Source organism: Amia ocellicauda, chromosome 7 (genome assembly GCF_036373705.1).
Source record: "Amia ocellicauda isolate fAmiCal2 chromosome 7, fAmiCal2.hap1, whole genome shotgun sequence".
Lineage (NCBI taxonomy): Eukaryota > Metazoa > Chordata > Actinopteri > Amiiformes > Amiidae > Amia > Amia ocellicauda.
In genome coordinates, this window is record NC_089856.1 from 48,717,668 (window position 1) to 48,734,311 (window position 16,644).

The following is a 16,644-nucleotide window of genomic DNA, read 5'->3' on the forward strand; positions in this document are numbered from 1 at the left end:
TTCTGCTGTGAGGATGTTTAGTTACTGCTGGGAAGACACATCCTGCACTCTTGACTTGGTTTATAAAGTTATCTGTAACACAATCTGATACAAGCTCCAAAATCAGTAACTTACCGTAACAAATAAAAAATAAAAAATCCCTTTTGAAATGAAATGGAATCAAACCAGAATTTCAGTCATTATTAGATGGTAATACGTGGCTGTGCCGAATAATTAGATTGAGACTATTGTCCCTCGCTAACTCTATTCCTGCATCCCTGCTCCCAGCTTTACCGAGGCAGGGATCCACTCAGGGGGGCGCAGTGTGTCAGGTCCTCCCCAGATAATTCACCTCCCAGGATCTGAGGAAGGTCCTCGCCTGCCTCACCTGGCACAGCACCACACTATTTTATATATACAGATATATGTATACATATATATATTTATGTTAAGCAAAAGGTTTATAAAGGCACAAAAAATTGTGGTCAATTTCCAGTCTGTGGTGCCTTGTCCTGGCAATGTAACAGAGATAGAATACCTGACTGGAAAACCACAGAAGGAAAGCAACAGCAGCTCCCTTGGATAGATCCAGATCTGTATTTGCTTTGTAGAAAAGATATGCGTTTGTTATTCTTGCACATTCACATTTCAAAAGTCACCAAACAACGTTAATGCGTTTCAACAGTTCGTCTTCATCAGAACATTGCAAGAAAGGCATGTGTTGAAAACATTTTAAATACTTAAAACATATCCCTTGTTTTTTGCACGTTTTGAGTTCAACACTTTATGGGTTTTCTTGTATTACTACTCTCAAAGAATGATCGCATCTAAATTCGTAAACTGGCATATCTTGAGATGATCATTCTTTGTGTCATTGTTCTAACACTACAAACACAAACTGACACCACTGGTGTAGTTTATATTGTAACAGTTTTGGTTCTGCTACAAACTCTTCTCAGTCCAAAATGAGTCGGACACCGAGGTTGGGTAGAGTGCTCTTTATTTCTACACCTGCACTTGCTCTGCCTTTATAAAGACAGCTTCGGCAGTGGAAAGACCTGAGAAACGCTGGGGCTATTCGCAGCGCAGCCCGGCGATTATTTGAACAGGGGGAAAACCAAACATGAAACAGCATTACGGAAAAAGGGGAAATACAACACAACTTCTCAACGATACAGAACAGGGTGAATGATAATGATTTACACATTTTTAATTAACTTTATACAGTCTTTGAACCACTTCCCAACAGCCCTCGCAGAGATGGCCTCATATTATTCAAGAGTGGCAGCACTGCCTGTCCATCTCCGTTACAGTTAACTTAATGTTAACTTGTCCTTGTGGCCTGGTCTATATTGGACAAACCAAGATACTTTTTTTTGAGAACACAGATCACAGAACATAAAGCAGCTATTTGAAATCAAATCCATGATTATGATATGGCAAAGCACTAGACTAAGGCCAGACAAGGACCTTCTCCACACTCCTGAGGTCCGTGGGTGCAGAGAAGGTCAATGTACCAGCTAGAGGGGACTTGGTGAATATTGTGTTATGCAGAGAAGCACATTGGATTCAGACTTTGAATACATTGGAGCCTTCGGGTCTCAGTGATGATATAAATGAATGTCTGCTAATTCAACGTGCTTCTGTGGAGTTATAGACGTTTAATATTTAATAATTGCTCTCGTAGTATATGTGATGTTGGTGATCTTGATATTTTCATTTTTTATGGTGTTTATTTTATTGAATTTTTGATCCCTGAACTATCTATAAATGTACATAAATCAATTATACTAAGTTAAATGATTAGGATTAATTAAAGGGCCAAAGTTTGAGAATGGGGAATATACATGTTTTTAGATTATCTATCAATTTCAATGGCATTTTCAAATTACTTGTTGAAATAATTAGAGTAATTACTATACATTTACTTTGGATTAGGGGGTAAGGTGTGGTTCCTTCAAAGTTTTTAAAATGTTTTAAACACATGCCTTTCTTGCAATGTTCTGATGAAGACAAACTGTTGAAAGGCATTAACGTTGTTTGCTGACTTTTGAAATGTGAATGTGCAAGAATAACAAACGCATATCTTTTCTACAAAGCAAATACAGATCTGGATCTATCCAAGGGAGCTGCTGTTGCTTTCCTTCTGTGGTTTTCCAGTCAGGTATTCTATCTTTCTCTGTCTCATATCTATCTGTGAGTTTCTTTTTACAACACTTTGAAATAGTGCCTGAAATATTGAAATAATTACATTTTCCTATGAAAAAAAATAGATCCTCCTGTCGTGACATACTAACTGGATCGGGCTCCCAGCTGCAGCTGTGCCTCCTGGCCTCGTCCTCAATTTGATTCTAGGTCGGACGTCAGTGAACTGCGAGGGGCTGATCCAGTTATTTTCTTGTACCAAGATTTCATTACTTTGAAAATGTACTGTTTCTATTGGCCTTTGCATGATGTTGTCGTTATAGTGAGATTCTCATTGTACAGGAATTCACTGTAAGGAGATTCGACCTGTATAGGACTTGAGACCTCAAACGAATGTGTAAGAAACTGGCACCTGACAGCAGTGTGGCCGCAGAACACTGAGTCACAAGCGGAACAACGAAACAATGGCCCAGTGAAGAGGAAGACTTTGTGAAAACTGTTTCCCCGAGTTGAACTCAAATATTGTCAATGGCATTCGGGACAGCAGGGAAACGTGAACATTCACTGACAACCTTCATCACCCAGTCAGACGTATTATCATTATCATATATCATCTGTATTATGTAACCTCAGGTATCCAATGCTAGTGACCTTACTGGGCAAAAAGTGCAGCGAAATCCACCTCATTCGAGACCAAAGGGCAGGGCGTGAGGTCGAGGTGGCTCCTTCCAATCACACAACGAAGCCGCAGTGCCGCAGTCTGTGTCTGTGTTTCATGTTTTCTCACACATTGGACAATGTTTTTGATAGTATATTTTCCTACTGTAACACCCCCATGCTGAAGTCCTGGAATGATATCTGTACCTCTGATAACGAAGTGACGTTACGGAACGCATCTCCTTTTCTATCTGAGACATTGCTGTCCTGCATTTGTGATATTCTTCAGATTGATCAGACCGCTCTCACTTGTTTGACACCCTGCTATCCTGGGATACTAAGTGTATCTGCAACTCATTAGCAGGCTCTCAACACTGCATTTCACATTGCGCTCTTTTATTGTCACTTATAATTTATAATAAGTCCCACAGGGATAGTTAACACACCGGTACACAGAGACTCCTGTCCTCACACACAGGAGGTGATGTTCAGCTCTGTCCTTCCCTGCAGGGTCCTTTGTAATCTCAGCCATGGCGTGGGTGGGCAGTGAGACCATCGAGACCGCAGCTCTGGGCCGACCCTTCCAACTGGGCATGCTGTACGACTGCCGCAACGACGCCCTGATTCCAGGTACACTGAGACAGTGCAGCACAAACATGTTGACAAAACACAGCACAGCACACTGACACAACACAACACCCTGAGCCCTTCCTGAAGACACACTGACACAGCACAGCACACTGATCCTAGGGGTGGGCGATATACCAATATGAAAAACCATATGTGAAAACCAGTATGACGTTGTACCATTATATGGATTTTGTCATATCATGAATATCGTGATAAATTAATTAAATAAGGCATTTAGGACTATATTGTTCAAAATTTCAGTCGAGTGATACAGTAATTATAATTTTTGCTTTGACTATAAATATACTGTAGCAAAGGAGAAAAAACTAGAAGCAAGTTATCATATTATTGCGCTATTTTGTTCACAGGAGCAGATGGGCATCCTGTCAATTTGTCACACAGTTTTCATCATGAGCTTTTCATCACTGACAATTCATCATGGACAATAAGTCTCCAAAACTGTATTGTGATCAGATCTGTTAGAAATCACTTATAGTCACCAATTTAGGCACAATCATAAGCTGTGCTAAAAACAAATCGCTCTATAATAAATAACAGATGCAGTACATATTCACTTACAAATTATATAAATAAAAGCACAATAGATCTATTAATAAATCAAATAACATACACTACGTATTCAATTCAGTAGCTACATAAAACCCAGTCACTTACCGTCTCTTGATTTAGATTGAATACTTCTTAATGTCCTACAACGATTCCAAATCAGCCTTTTATTAACCCCTACAGTGACCCACAGCATTTTTCACCTCTTTAATCTCACTTCTTTTTACTGATAACTCCGGCTACATGTCTGTAAACAGACTTCCTACAGAAAACTACCCAGTCCAGAATGCACCACTCTGTCGACGTGTTTACATGGGGTGCATTCAGACCAAGAATATGCGCAGAATATGACCATTAACCCTTTATACTCTGCCACATTATTTTCAGATCATCAACAATCTGAGAAATTGTATTTTTAACAAATCTACAAAATATGCAGACGCATATGTTCATGTCTTGTTAGAAACTAGAGACCGGGAGCTTTAGAACAATGTCACGTATGTAGGGTCTTCCTAGCCTGAGCTACAGGCTTGCAAAATCAGCCATTTCTCAGTGTGTACAGGGCAAATTTGCATATGCTACAGTTTTATTTATTTTTATTCAGTCAGCCAAATAACCCTTTGGAATACTGTAACAGTTTTGGTAACTGCAAAACCCTTCTGGGTTCAAGCAAAGAGTTAGACACTGAAGTAAGGCAATGTGCTTTAACATGTCATTAATTAACTATATTAATACAGTTGCTGAATCACTTCCCAGCAGCCCTTGCAGGAATGGCCCCATATTAATTAGACTGGGCAGCACTGTCTTTCCATTTCTTTTACACAGCCCCCGTCAGGGCCGACCGTCCTGGCGGCCTCAAACAGTTTAGCCAGGCTGCAATCAAAGCCCACCAGCTCGCGGCCGAACATAAGGGATGCTGGCGTGCATCCTGTGGACTCCTGAACCGCGGAGCGATATGCCCACAGGACAAGGGGCAGGTGGTGGTCCCAGTATTTCTGGTGGCCAGAGATGAAGGTGGCCAGCTGTGTGGAGAGTGTCCAGTTGAAATGCTCCACCTGCCCATCGCTTTGGGGATGAAGGGGGTGGTCCATGTTTTGCGCACACCCAGTCACTGGCACACCTCTGCAAACATCTTGGACTCAAAGTTCCTGCCCTGGTTGCTGTGCAGTTCTTCAGGGACCTCCAGCCAGACAAACATCCCCTCCAACAGTGTGTCAGCTACATCACGGTGGTACTGGCACATTAGAAATGTTCACCGAGCCGCCACAGGCTTTTAGCAGCTCCAAAGTGTCCTGTGTCCGGCTGGCCAAGCACTGTATGCAGCACACTGGAGCGGAGTGCCCGTGGTATGATCAGCTCCCGCCTCACCTCTCTGCTTGTTGGGAGACGCGCCACCCCTTTTACAGGACTCCCTCGCGGGCTTCCAAAGTGTCCCGTGCTGTGTAGAAGGCTTTGACTCCGCGGGGTGAGGGGCGAGGGCGTCCCTGTCCGGTCTGTGGCCGTCCTTCATCCACTGGAGGACCATGTCCCATGTCTCTCGCCCATGTCTCTTGGATGCTCTAGTCACCAGTTTCTTGTAGTCAACACAGAATTGCCAGGTGCCATCTTTTTTCTTGACCGCTCCCTCCACCAGGGGCTGTCAGACGTCTTGATCACGCCCACAGTGGACATCTCCTTGATCTTGGCCTCCACAGCCGCCCTCTTCGCCCAAGGCATGTGCCGGGAATACAGATGGGGGTGCAGTCCTGGTGTTGATATCGTGCTGGAACAGGCTGGTGCACGTACAATCTTCATCATGCACCATGAATATGTCCCCAACTCCCCAAGGGGTTTCTTTAGCTGTCGCCTCTGACACTCTCACCCAATCCTTCAATGCTGTGCTGGAGCTGATCTCGGAACGCCTGTCTCTGCTAATCTGTGCTGGGGGCAATTGACTGATTCCCCTGGGGCCACCTTCGCTGTCCGTCACTGGTGGCCTGAAATATTTTCATATTCAATTTTACAGGTACATATTTCATGTACATACTATGTCCAATGCATCACCCTTTCAGGTTTTATGAGGCTAAAATGAATCTTTTGACACTTAATAATAATAATAATAATAATAATAATAATAATAATAATAATAATAATAATAATATTTGAAGGGCTCAAAAAATTTCATTCATTTTTTTTATTTTTTATTTATTGTAAATTTTGATATCATATCGTTATCGTCTGGACGGTGAAAAATATATATTAATATATATATTAATTTCAGTTCATATCGCCCACTGAGGTGCTTTCTGTAGACACATTGACACAGCACAACACACTGAGACTTTCCTAAAGACACACTTTGAGGTGAACGTGGTCCTGTGGATTCCATGGCCGATTCCTGGATGGGTGTAAGCTTTCATGTTGAGCTCATGAACCTCATGGGTCGCTGCGTCACCAGTGATACTGTTAACTGTATTGCAGGCGTCACTCTGTGGGACCATGAAGAGCTGCAGAAGAACACCAATAAGCGCCCTCAGTCCAGAACAGACTTCAGTGTCTCTGCCTCGGACTCCATTGAAGACAAAGCTTTGTCTCTGAAGGTGAACGCCTCCCTCAAGGCCAGTCTGCTGGGGGGGCTGGTAGAGGTGGAGGGAGCGGCCAGGTACTTCAATGACAAGAAGAAATCTGCCAGCCAGGCCAGAGTCACCCTGCAGTACCACACCACCACCAGGTTTGAGGCTCTAACCATGAGTCACCTGGGCAGAGGGAAGGTGTCCCACCCGTGTGTGTTCGAGGACAACTCGGCGACGCACGTGGTCACGGCCGTGCTGTACGGGGCGCAGGCTTACTTCCTGTTCGACAGAGAGGTGTCTACAGAGGAGAGCAAACAGGATATCAAGGGAGAACTGAACATCACTGTAGCCAAGCTGAAAAACTTCACAATTGGTGCCAAAGGCTCTGTAGGTCTGTCAGAAACTGATAAGAAATCCATTGAGAAATTCAGCTGCACATTTTATGGGGATTTCCAGCTGCAGGCCAACCCGTCCACTTTCACAGAGGCAGTCACAGTGTACAGATCCCTGCCCTCGCTGCTGGGGGCTGAGGGAGAGCGTGCGGTGCCCATCAGGGTGTGGCTGTACCCCCTCAGCAAGCTGGACTCCAGGGCTGCCAGGCTTGTGAGGAATATAAGCAACCGCTTTCTCAAAGAGTCTCAGACTGCCATTGAGGAGCTGGATAAGACTGAGATGCAGTGCAATGATCTGCTCAAACACACAGTGTCCCAGACATTTCCTGAAGTCCACCTAAAGATAGACAATCTGAAGCAAATGACTCACCAGTACAAGCTGCACTTCACAGACCGTTTAGCCAGTCTTCTCCCAGCCGTCCGAGGAGGAGGAAAAGAGGAAGACGAGCTCAGAGAGGAAATTAAACAATACCAAGAGTCTCCTTTCAGCTTTCAGAGACTCAGTTTCTGGCTCAACAATAAAGAGAGAGAGATGGATGCAATATTCAGGTTTATTCGTAAATTGAAAAGCCCTGGTATAAAGATCCTGTCTTCAGAGGCAGAGCGAGAGGAAGTGCTGTTTGACATTGATGTTGACACTGTGGTTTGTTTTACCTTCACCTCACTGCACCAGCCTGAGCCATTCCTGTCAGAGCTGGCCAGCTGCCTTAAACACCCTGAGAGCCGGAGCACCGACACGTACACACAGCAGGCCAGCGCCGAATGGATGAGCCAGGAGTCGCTTCACAAGATGCGAGAGAGTCTGACATTATTCCTCGAGTTAGAGCGCCTCAACAAGGACAAAGACAAGATGAAGTTCTATGTTGATTCTAAACGAGACGAGCAGCGCCCAGCAGCGTGCATTGTCCTGTATGACAGTGGATGTAGTGAAGGGATGTATTTTGAGCCTCCGTCAAGGCCTGACTCCCCTGGGGTGACTGCAGTGACACCAAGCACAGTGACAGTACAGCTGCCCCCCTCTGACAGAGCCACAGAGAAACGCAGGGTGGAGTATAAACGCCAGGAGCAGCAGGAGTGGATATCCCACCCTGCCACAGGCACAGGGGACACCCTCACCCTGACAGGGCTGCAGACAGACACTGTGTACGAGCTCAGATCCACAGCAGTGGGCAAGCTGGGCTACACTGAGAGCAGTGACATCACCACAGTGAAGACTCCTAGAGCAACAAGCCCACCTAAAAGTCCTTCTGCTCCTCAGGCTTCTCCAACTTCCATTAAGATAACCTGGGAGAGGCCGTCTGTCGTTGGAGAGGGGGTCTCCATACAGGGATACATCATCGAGTACAGAGAGGAGAAGGAGCACAGGTCTGTTCAGTGGGTGCAGAAGAAAACTGGGAAAGAACAGTATTCATTCACAGTGGGAGGTCTGACCATGAACACGGCCTACAAGGTCAGAGTGCGCTGTGACTGTGGAGAGCTCGGGACCAGCGCACCCAGTGAGGAAGTGCCAGTCAGGACACAGGGGAAGAAGACTTTGGAGCGAATTCAAAGAAACCCTGAAAACTACACTTTAATAGAAGAGGGGAAACCTTCCCTTTACAGACTCAATCTGATGCACTCTAAGGAGGGGTTTTGCTGCAAACGCAGCTTTGGAAGTCCAGGACTGAACGAGAAGAACCGAACGATCATGGTTCTGGGAGCGACCGGGTCCGGCAAGAGCACCCTCATCAATGGCATGGTCAACTACATCCTGGGAGTGGAATGGGAGGATGAGTGCAGGTTTAAACTGGTACATGAGGACACCGGCAAAACACAGGCAGAGAGCCAGACCTCTGAGATCACAGCCTATCAGATCTACAGCAGTGAGGGGCTCAAGGTTCCTCACTCCCTCACCATCATAGACACTCCTGGGTTCGGGGACACCAGAGGCATCAAGCAGGACAAACTCATCACTGAGAAGATCAGGCAGTACTTCTCTGACCCAGATGGCATAGTCAGTCTGGACGCAGTGTGCTTCATGGTGCAGTCTGCTCTGGCACGCCTCACACACACTCAGAAATACATCTTTGACTCCATCCTCTCTATTTTTGGAAAGGACATTGCTGAGAACATTGTAGTTCTTGTGACCTTTGCTGATGGAAAGAAACCTCCAGTTCTAGAGGCCATTAAAGCTGCAGACATTTCATGTGCCAAAGAACCAAATGGCACTCCAGTACATTTCAAATTTAATAACTCGATCCTGTTCTCTCCTAATGAAAGACTTAAGGAAAGCTCCACTGACAATGACTTTGATAAAATGTTCTGGGAAATGGGCACCAGCAGCATGCGTGATTTCTTTTATCATTTAAGCAGCATGACAACCCAGAGTCTGCAGCTGACTAAGGCAGTTCTCACTGAACGCAAACAGCTGGAGGTGTGTGTAGAGGGACTGCAGCCCCTGATCACAATTGAACTGACAAAACTGGATGAGATCAATAAGATAAAAGAATCAATAAAACACCATCAGGACTGTATAGAGGCAAACAAGGATTTTGAGATTGTTGTGGAAATCACAGTGCCAAAAAAGGTATCTATCAAAGGTACTAAAACATTTGTCACCCACTGCTTTCAATGCAACTTCACTTGCCACTATCCCTGTCAGTTTCCTAAAGATGGGGACAAGAAAGGCTGTGCTGCCATGAACTCTCTCACTGGAGATTGCAAAGTTTGTGTTGGAAAATGCAACTGGAGTGTTCATGGTAACGTTGATTATCATATAGAGTACGAAACCCAGAAAACAAAGAAAACCTATGACATCCTGAAAGCCCAGTATGAAAAAGCCCAGGCAGAAAAGCTGAGCGATGAGGGCTTTTACCAGTGCCTTGAGAAAGAATACGATCAAGTACAAGAAGATGTTTTGGAATTAACTCAAAAGTTATCTGCCAGTCTGACACGTCTCAAAGAGATCGCTCTTCGACCCAACCCCCTGTCCACTCCAGGTTACATCGACTTGCTGATAGAGGCTGAGGAACAGGAAGCCAAGCCTGGGTTCCAGGAGCGCATTCGAGAGTTAAGGAGTGTGAAAGAAAAAGCTGAGATAGAGGACAGATTTTCTAGAGGAGAATATGCTTCCAGAAGGACAGAGGTTGATCCAAAAGATCAACATAAATCTGTGCAAGAATAAAGGGGTCTAAAAGGAAGAACAAATATAATATGTTTAAACAAATGACAGGTTTCCCACCCTTTTAAAATAGTGTATTTTTCCATGACTTTTCTGGGACATTTCAGTAATTTTCCATGATGTTATTGCCATACCTACCTACCATATCCTAATGCATTTAATTAACCACAATTTACCAGGAAAGACCCGATGTAAACAAATCATACACGTTTCTTTTCAGCGGCATCTCAGCTACACAGCAAAATAAAAAAGCATATTTCATCACTTGAGTCCTTACAGTTTGTTTGAATTAACCAATGATTGACTCAACTGATACAAATAAATCACGTTTGGCAGGGCTGTGGCTCTTCAGGACCAGGTGTGAGAAGCACTGGATAGATCAATTAATTGATGTTATGGTTACCCTCCCCCAAAAAGAAAGGAAAAACAAGGAAGGCTTAGGTCTACCTAACAGCTTGCCTTACTCCCAATTCCCAGTTGGCAGGTAGCCAGCGTTATGGATGCGACACCAAACTGTATTGAAGAATTGTATTTAAATATTTTTTACAGAAAGCTGCTCTCGCTTTGTTACCATCAGGAATACCCTTTTGGTAGGTTGGGGGTCAAAATCTGGTTGTCAAAGGGGTCCCTGGGCCATCTTTTTAATCTTTTTAAATATTCAAAATGAGAAGTAAGAATGATTTGAACAAAAAACAATAACCAATGAAGGAAGCATAGGAAGTGAAGTTTGCAAAGTGAACTGTGAAAGCATTTCAGTGCTTTTATTAAGGATGTGTATTTTCAGGTTTAAAGTATGGATTTCAGTGATCTTAAAACAAATATTTAACATTTCATTGAATAATTTATATTCTGGTGGTGTCTGTTCACATTTTGAGGTGGTGTCACAGGGCACCTTTAGGGCTGAATATGCTGAAAGATATCGATCTGTAGAAGTGGTAGGGGCTGTCGGAAGTCTAAGAACAAGCAGCTTTCTCCAAACATCCTGTATTAGGATCCCCCAAAGACCCCAGATCTCAACTGACCAAGTATAAAATATTGAAATAACAAGTAATTTTAAAATGCTTTAACTTAGAAGTCCTGAATATAAAGAATGAAAAATAAATCAGAGGACTTATGGAGAGAAAAGAGAGAAAGAAAAGAAAAGAGAACTCTATTAAATAAGTATTTTCTTCCCACAGGGCTGCTTAGTAATACCTAATAATGAGAAATGTCAAGAGATCCACACTGCTTTGGGGTTTTTCTAAGTGGTCTTCTCACCAAGATGTTGTATAAAAGACAAATGCATACCTGAAATTAAAAGAAATGGAAATGCAGAAAATTTCAACAAGTCAAATAATCAATATAATCAATATAATCTACTACAAAACAAGTGGTAGTGTGTTTTGCTGCATGCAGGCTGGGGCTCCTATCTCAATGTCTCAGATTCTGATGAGAACGAGCTGTTGTCTAGCATAACTTGTTTAAAAAACTTCAACTTAGTGCCATAAAATCATAAAATACAATGATTCTACCAGAAAGGATGTTTGAACCATCATGGATATAACTATACCAATGTTTTAAACATCACCTTAACCACTCTATGGAAAATAACACCGGTATGTTGAATTAATTAATGATTCAGCGCCTTTTCGGAATCAGGGAGACACAATACAGCTGTGTGTTTTAAAGGCTAAGACATTGTGTGATGGAGGCGCCGGGGGGTTGTTGGTGGGGTTCGTAGCATCAATCACATGTAGAGAGGTGAAGTTAATCTTGTCTGTAGTTTGCCAAGTCAATTCAGCTCAGCTGCTGAGTTGGTGAAAGTAAACAGGTTGTAGAAAGGTGGTTTAGTCAAAGACTAGCAGGAATTCAGTTGCAGGAGGAGCCAGGTGGAGCCAGTTGTTAGCAGCTGTTGAGAAAGAGCTGCGCTGTTTCTCAGTCACAAAAACTTAAGCAGTTGACTAGGGAACAGGAACCAAGAGACTGAAAACCCTAACATTTAGAAGCATGTGGCCACTACAGTGTCAGGTTTGCAGAATGATTACTTTCCTGGATGAACTCATCCAAGAAGGTTTAATTTGTGAACGTTGTAGGCAGGTTGAAATCCTAGAGATCAAGCCGGGGGGAATCCACTGGTCATGGTCCACATTGGAACCAATGACTTAGGAAAAGGTGGGACAGAGGTTCTGCAAGACAAATTTAAAGAGTTAGGAACAAAACTAAAGAGCAGAACCTCCACGGTAGTTTTCTCTGAAATACTTCCGGTACCACGTGCCAGGTCAGGGAGACAGGCAGAGATTAGAAAGTTTAACACGTGGTTGAAGTCTTGGTGTAGAGAAGAGGGTTTTAGGTTTATGGGATAGATGGGACCTGTACAAACTGGACGGTCAACATCCAAACAGAAGGGGGGCTAATGCATTGGGAGAGCGTATGTGCAGTGAAATTGAGAATCATTTAATCTAGGAACCAGGGGGGCAGGGAGCTCTGACAATGGGAGATGTTCCTCTAACGAAAGAAAACCAAGGGAAACTGCTAGTAGGAAAGTCCTGAAATGTTTGTTGTCATGAAAGGATAGTGGTCCCTTTTGACAATTACTTGTTGCAACCTGCTGTATTCTTGCGTAGTTCTAAAACAATTCTGACTGGTTGCCTTTGGTCACGTTGCAAGGTCAAAGTGCAGTCGGCCATTTTAGACAGAAAAGTAATAGAGAAAGCATCCTTTCAACTTGTCTTTGCAATCTTCTTCCATCTGCTCGTGTTAAACCCTGGAGAAGCTTTGCTTGTAAGTAATATTGAACTAACAAGATGTGGGAAATGTTCTAAATGAGTATTTCACAGAGGTTTTTATAAAAAAAAAAAAAGACAGATAACATGCCACAGGTTAACAACCAGTCCAGTCAAACCCTAAGAGAGATCAGGATAAATGAGGAGGAGGTACTAAAGGGACTAGCAGAATTAAAAACCAACAAATCACCTGGGCCAGATGGGATATTTCCAACAGTACTTAAAGAAATGAGGGAAATTATTTATAGGCCGCTAAGTCAAATATTCCAAATGACACTTAGAACAGGGGATGAGCCAACTGACTGGAAGACAGCAAATGTCATACCAATCCACAAGAAAGAGGACAAAACTGAGCCAGGAAATTACAGACCAATCAGTCTCACCTGCATCACCTGTAAAATGTTGGAAAAAATGATTAGACAGAAAATAGAGGAGCATCTTAATGAAAACCATATTCTTGGAGATAGTCAACATGGGTTTAGACGAGGCAGATCATGTCTTAATTTATTGGAGTTCTTTGAACATGTAACTGCAGCTGTAGATCATGTGAAAACATATGATATGACATTCTTAGATTTCCAAAAAGCTTTTGATAAGGTTCCACACCAAAGACTGATCCTCAAATTGGAAGCTGTAGGCATTCAGGGTAATGTAAGTAGATGGATTATGAACTGGTTGATGTCTAGGAAACAGAGGGTGTCGATTAGAGGAGTCACTTCTAACTGGAGCGAGGTTGTCAGTGGAGTTCCACAGGGATCAGTACTAGGGCCTTTGCTTTTTCTAATCTATATTAATGATCTGGACTCTGGGATAGTTAGCAAACTTGTCAAATTTGCAGATGATACTAAAATAGGTGGCTCAGCAGATACCATCTCGGCAGCACAGGCTATTCAAAGGGACTTAGATAATATTCAGTTGTGGGCGACACCTGGCAAGTGAAATTCACTGTGGACAAGTGCAAGGTAATACATGCAGGTAACAAAAATGGACTCAAATAGAAATTGGGCTTCAAGGCATTCAAGACAGAAAACAGGAGACACTTCTTCACACAGAGAGGCGTCACAATCTGAACAAACTCCCCAGCGATGTGGCTGAAGAGACAATTTGGGAACATTCAAAAACAGACTGGATAGGATCCTTGATCACTCAGTTATTAATGGACACCAAACAACCACGATGGGGTGAATGGGCTCCTCTCCACTGGACACTTTCTTATGTTCTTATGTTCTTAAAATGAGCAATGGTAAGACTGGTCTGAAACTAGTCAAACAACAAGATGGCTGCCTCTCACCTGTATTCTCCTGTCTCTGTCTCCAAATCCCAAATCTAAAATCCTGAATATACTTTCTTTAAAATAACCTCATATACAGGGATAACCTCAGTAAAATGCCCAGCTGTATAAATGGGTACAAATGTAAGTCGCCCTGGATAAGAGCGTCTGCTAAATAACAAAAATAATAATAATAATAATAATAATAATAATAATAATAATAATAATAATAATAAAACATAAAAGTGGAATGTCGTGGAATGACAGCTAATTTATATGGAATAACAGGCCTGGAATACCGAAGATGCAATGAAAACATAATAGGATTGTTTTCACAAAACAGACATATTTTGATTTACAAGCAGGTCTCACAAATGAAATACTTTGGACGTTGTATGATTTGGTGAAAGGCAGCTCCATGATACCACTTTCTGCATTGACAACAAAGAACCATGCCCTTTCTCATTTTAATGGTTAATTTACTTTCAGACTAAACATACCTTGTGTACAGAAAAAAACATGAACAAAATGCACAACACTTCATGTTTGATTTAATAAAACCTATTGCTTTAATATTAAAATTGAATAAAATAGAAATTACTTCTTGATTGGCAATTACTGTGAAGAAATGGATTAACAATATAATTTTCTGAAGTTTGCAAAGCAAATAAAGAGCATTAATCACTTAATTATCATAATACTGTCCATGTCTTTATTACTGTTCATTTTGTATTAATATTCTTTATAATATTTCTATGCACTTAGATTTAGACACTTTATTAAATGAGCTACTTTTCACTTGAGTAGTTTTTTATACCAGTACTTTTACATCTACTTGAGTAACATTTCATCAAAGTAACAGTACTTCTACATGAGTAGGATTTTGTCTGTTGTGTGGGTTTCATCATCACTCTTCTGATATGCAGTATGGCCTGCACACTGCACACCTGCACACTGCAAAATTCATATTTTCACTAACCACTGCATAAAACAAAACAGATCCCATTCTGCCATGACGTACAACAGATACATATTCACATTGCCTCACAATCAGGACCATGACTTTAAATGAAAACCTGTATCTTGCACAAATGATTTACATTTACATACCCATTTGCTTTGAGAAGATACTCAGAAAGAAACCAGTGCTGAAACAGCTGCCATGGGGATTCCCCCAGGGCAGATGCCACGGGTTTGACAGTTGGTATAACGGTTGCTATTCCAATAAGCATGTGCATGTGTGTGTGTGCGTGCTGCTGTGTCTGAAAACAACAGTTTCTGGGAAATCACATGACTTTGCTGCATGATGGGGTTCTGTCTGCACAGCCAGGGGCAGCATGGTAGGGTCTCAGTCAGAGAAAGGACTGAAGGCTTGAGTTCACTTTGCAGCACATTGTGGTGGTCCCAAAGTCAGACACGCAAGTACAAGGGCAGCAAGGCTTCAAAAACAGGAACACTTATTGTCATTTGGTCAAAAAGCCCAAAGGCCCAGAACAAAACCAGTGTAGCCACTACAACACACTGACTAAGTAATGACTGATTGACTGACTGAATGACAGACAAGTGTTAATCTCTAAAAGGCTCTCCCTTACTAAGGCCCTTGAACCAGCTTTTATACTTTGGGCCGCTTAGCCCCGCCCCCTAGATCCAACCATTCAAAAATAGTGACACTGAAAGACCTATCATATAACCTCCAGACACATGTTACAACAATAGGTTTCAAATTAAAATAACAAACTTTAAATTAAAAGTGATATTCAATTCAAACCTAAATCTAAAACTATAAACAAAGGGAATAACACTGCAAACAATATTGACCCCCATGTCGACAGTAAGGCGACTTGAGTTTATAAAATCCCCTGTTAAGATGGCCTCTCTAACCTCCCCCCTACTTTCCCAAAATGGCTGCTTCACAACCCCACCCCAGGTAAGCCTTTGTTTGATGAAAAAGGTTTTTCAACATCTTTGAGTTATTAATACCAACCATGCACTTTTTTAAATGTTTTTCCCCCTTTTTTCAATACAACAAATTACCACCATTAATGCAATGAGTAGTGTGTTGGTACTGGAGATGGGTTCACACATATATACATATAACCACATATGCATACACACAGTGTAGTACACACAAATTCAGTTGTGTCATAGGTTGACCTACTGTACATACTTCTCTTTAAATAATGTTTGTTTATGGTTTAGGTCAGGGGATTTCAACCAGGGGTACACGTACCCCTGGGGCTACTTGAAAGCCTAGTAGGGGGTACGCAGGACCACTGAAAATGCGGTGACAGAAACTGCTCCCGCTGGCACAAGCAGGAGTCTGGGTGTGTGTGACGTATGTTTTTTAAGGGTTTTTTTTTTGGGGGGGGTGCAAATTATGCAAATGAGGTATTATGTATGAGTATATATTACATATTATCAGGATTTGACAGGTGGGGGGTGGAGGGTATGAACTGAAACCTTGAGACATAAGGGGTACAGTATCTTACAATGGTTGAAAACTCATGGTTTAGGTTATAAACAAAAATCT

The 16,644-nt window shown here is 42.4% G+C and overlaps 1 protein-coding gene across 1 annotated transcript; it reads left to right on the forward strand.

Annotated features, from left to right (window-relative positions):
- The first annotated feature begins 3,311 nt into the window (after window positions 1–3,311).
- Window positions 3,312–10,298, forward strand: LOC136753991 (uncharacterized). Its single transcript, XM_066710369.1, has 2 exons — window positions 3,312–3,411; window positions 6,439–10,298. The coding sequence occupies exons 1-2, from the start codon at window positions 3,312–3,314 to the stop codon at window positions 10,083–10,085; spliced, it is 3,747 nt and encodes a 1,248-aa protein (XP_066566466.1). The 3' UTR covers window positions 10,086–10,298.
- Window positions 10,299–16,644: the final 6,346 nt, after the last annotated feature.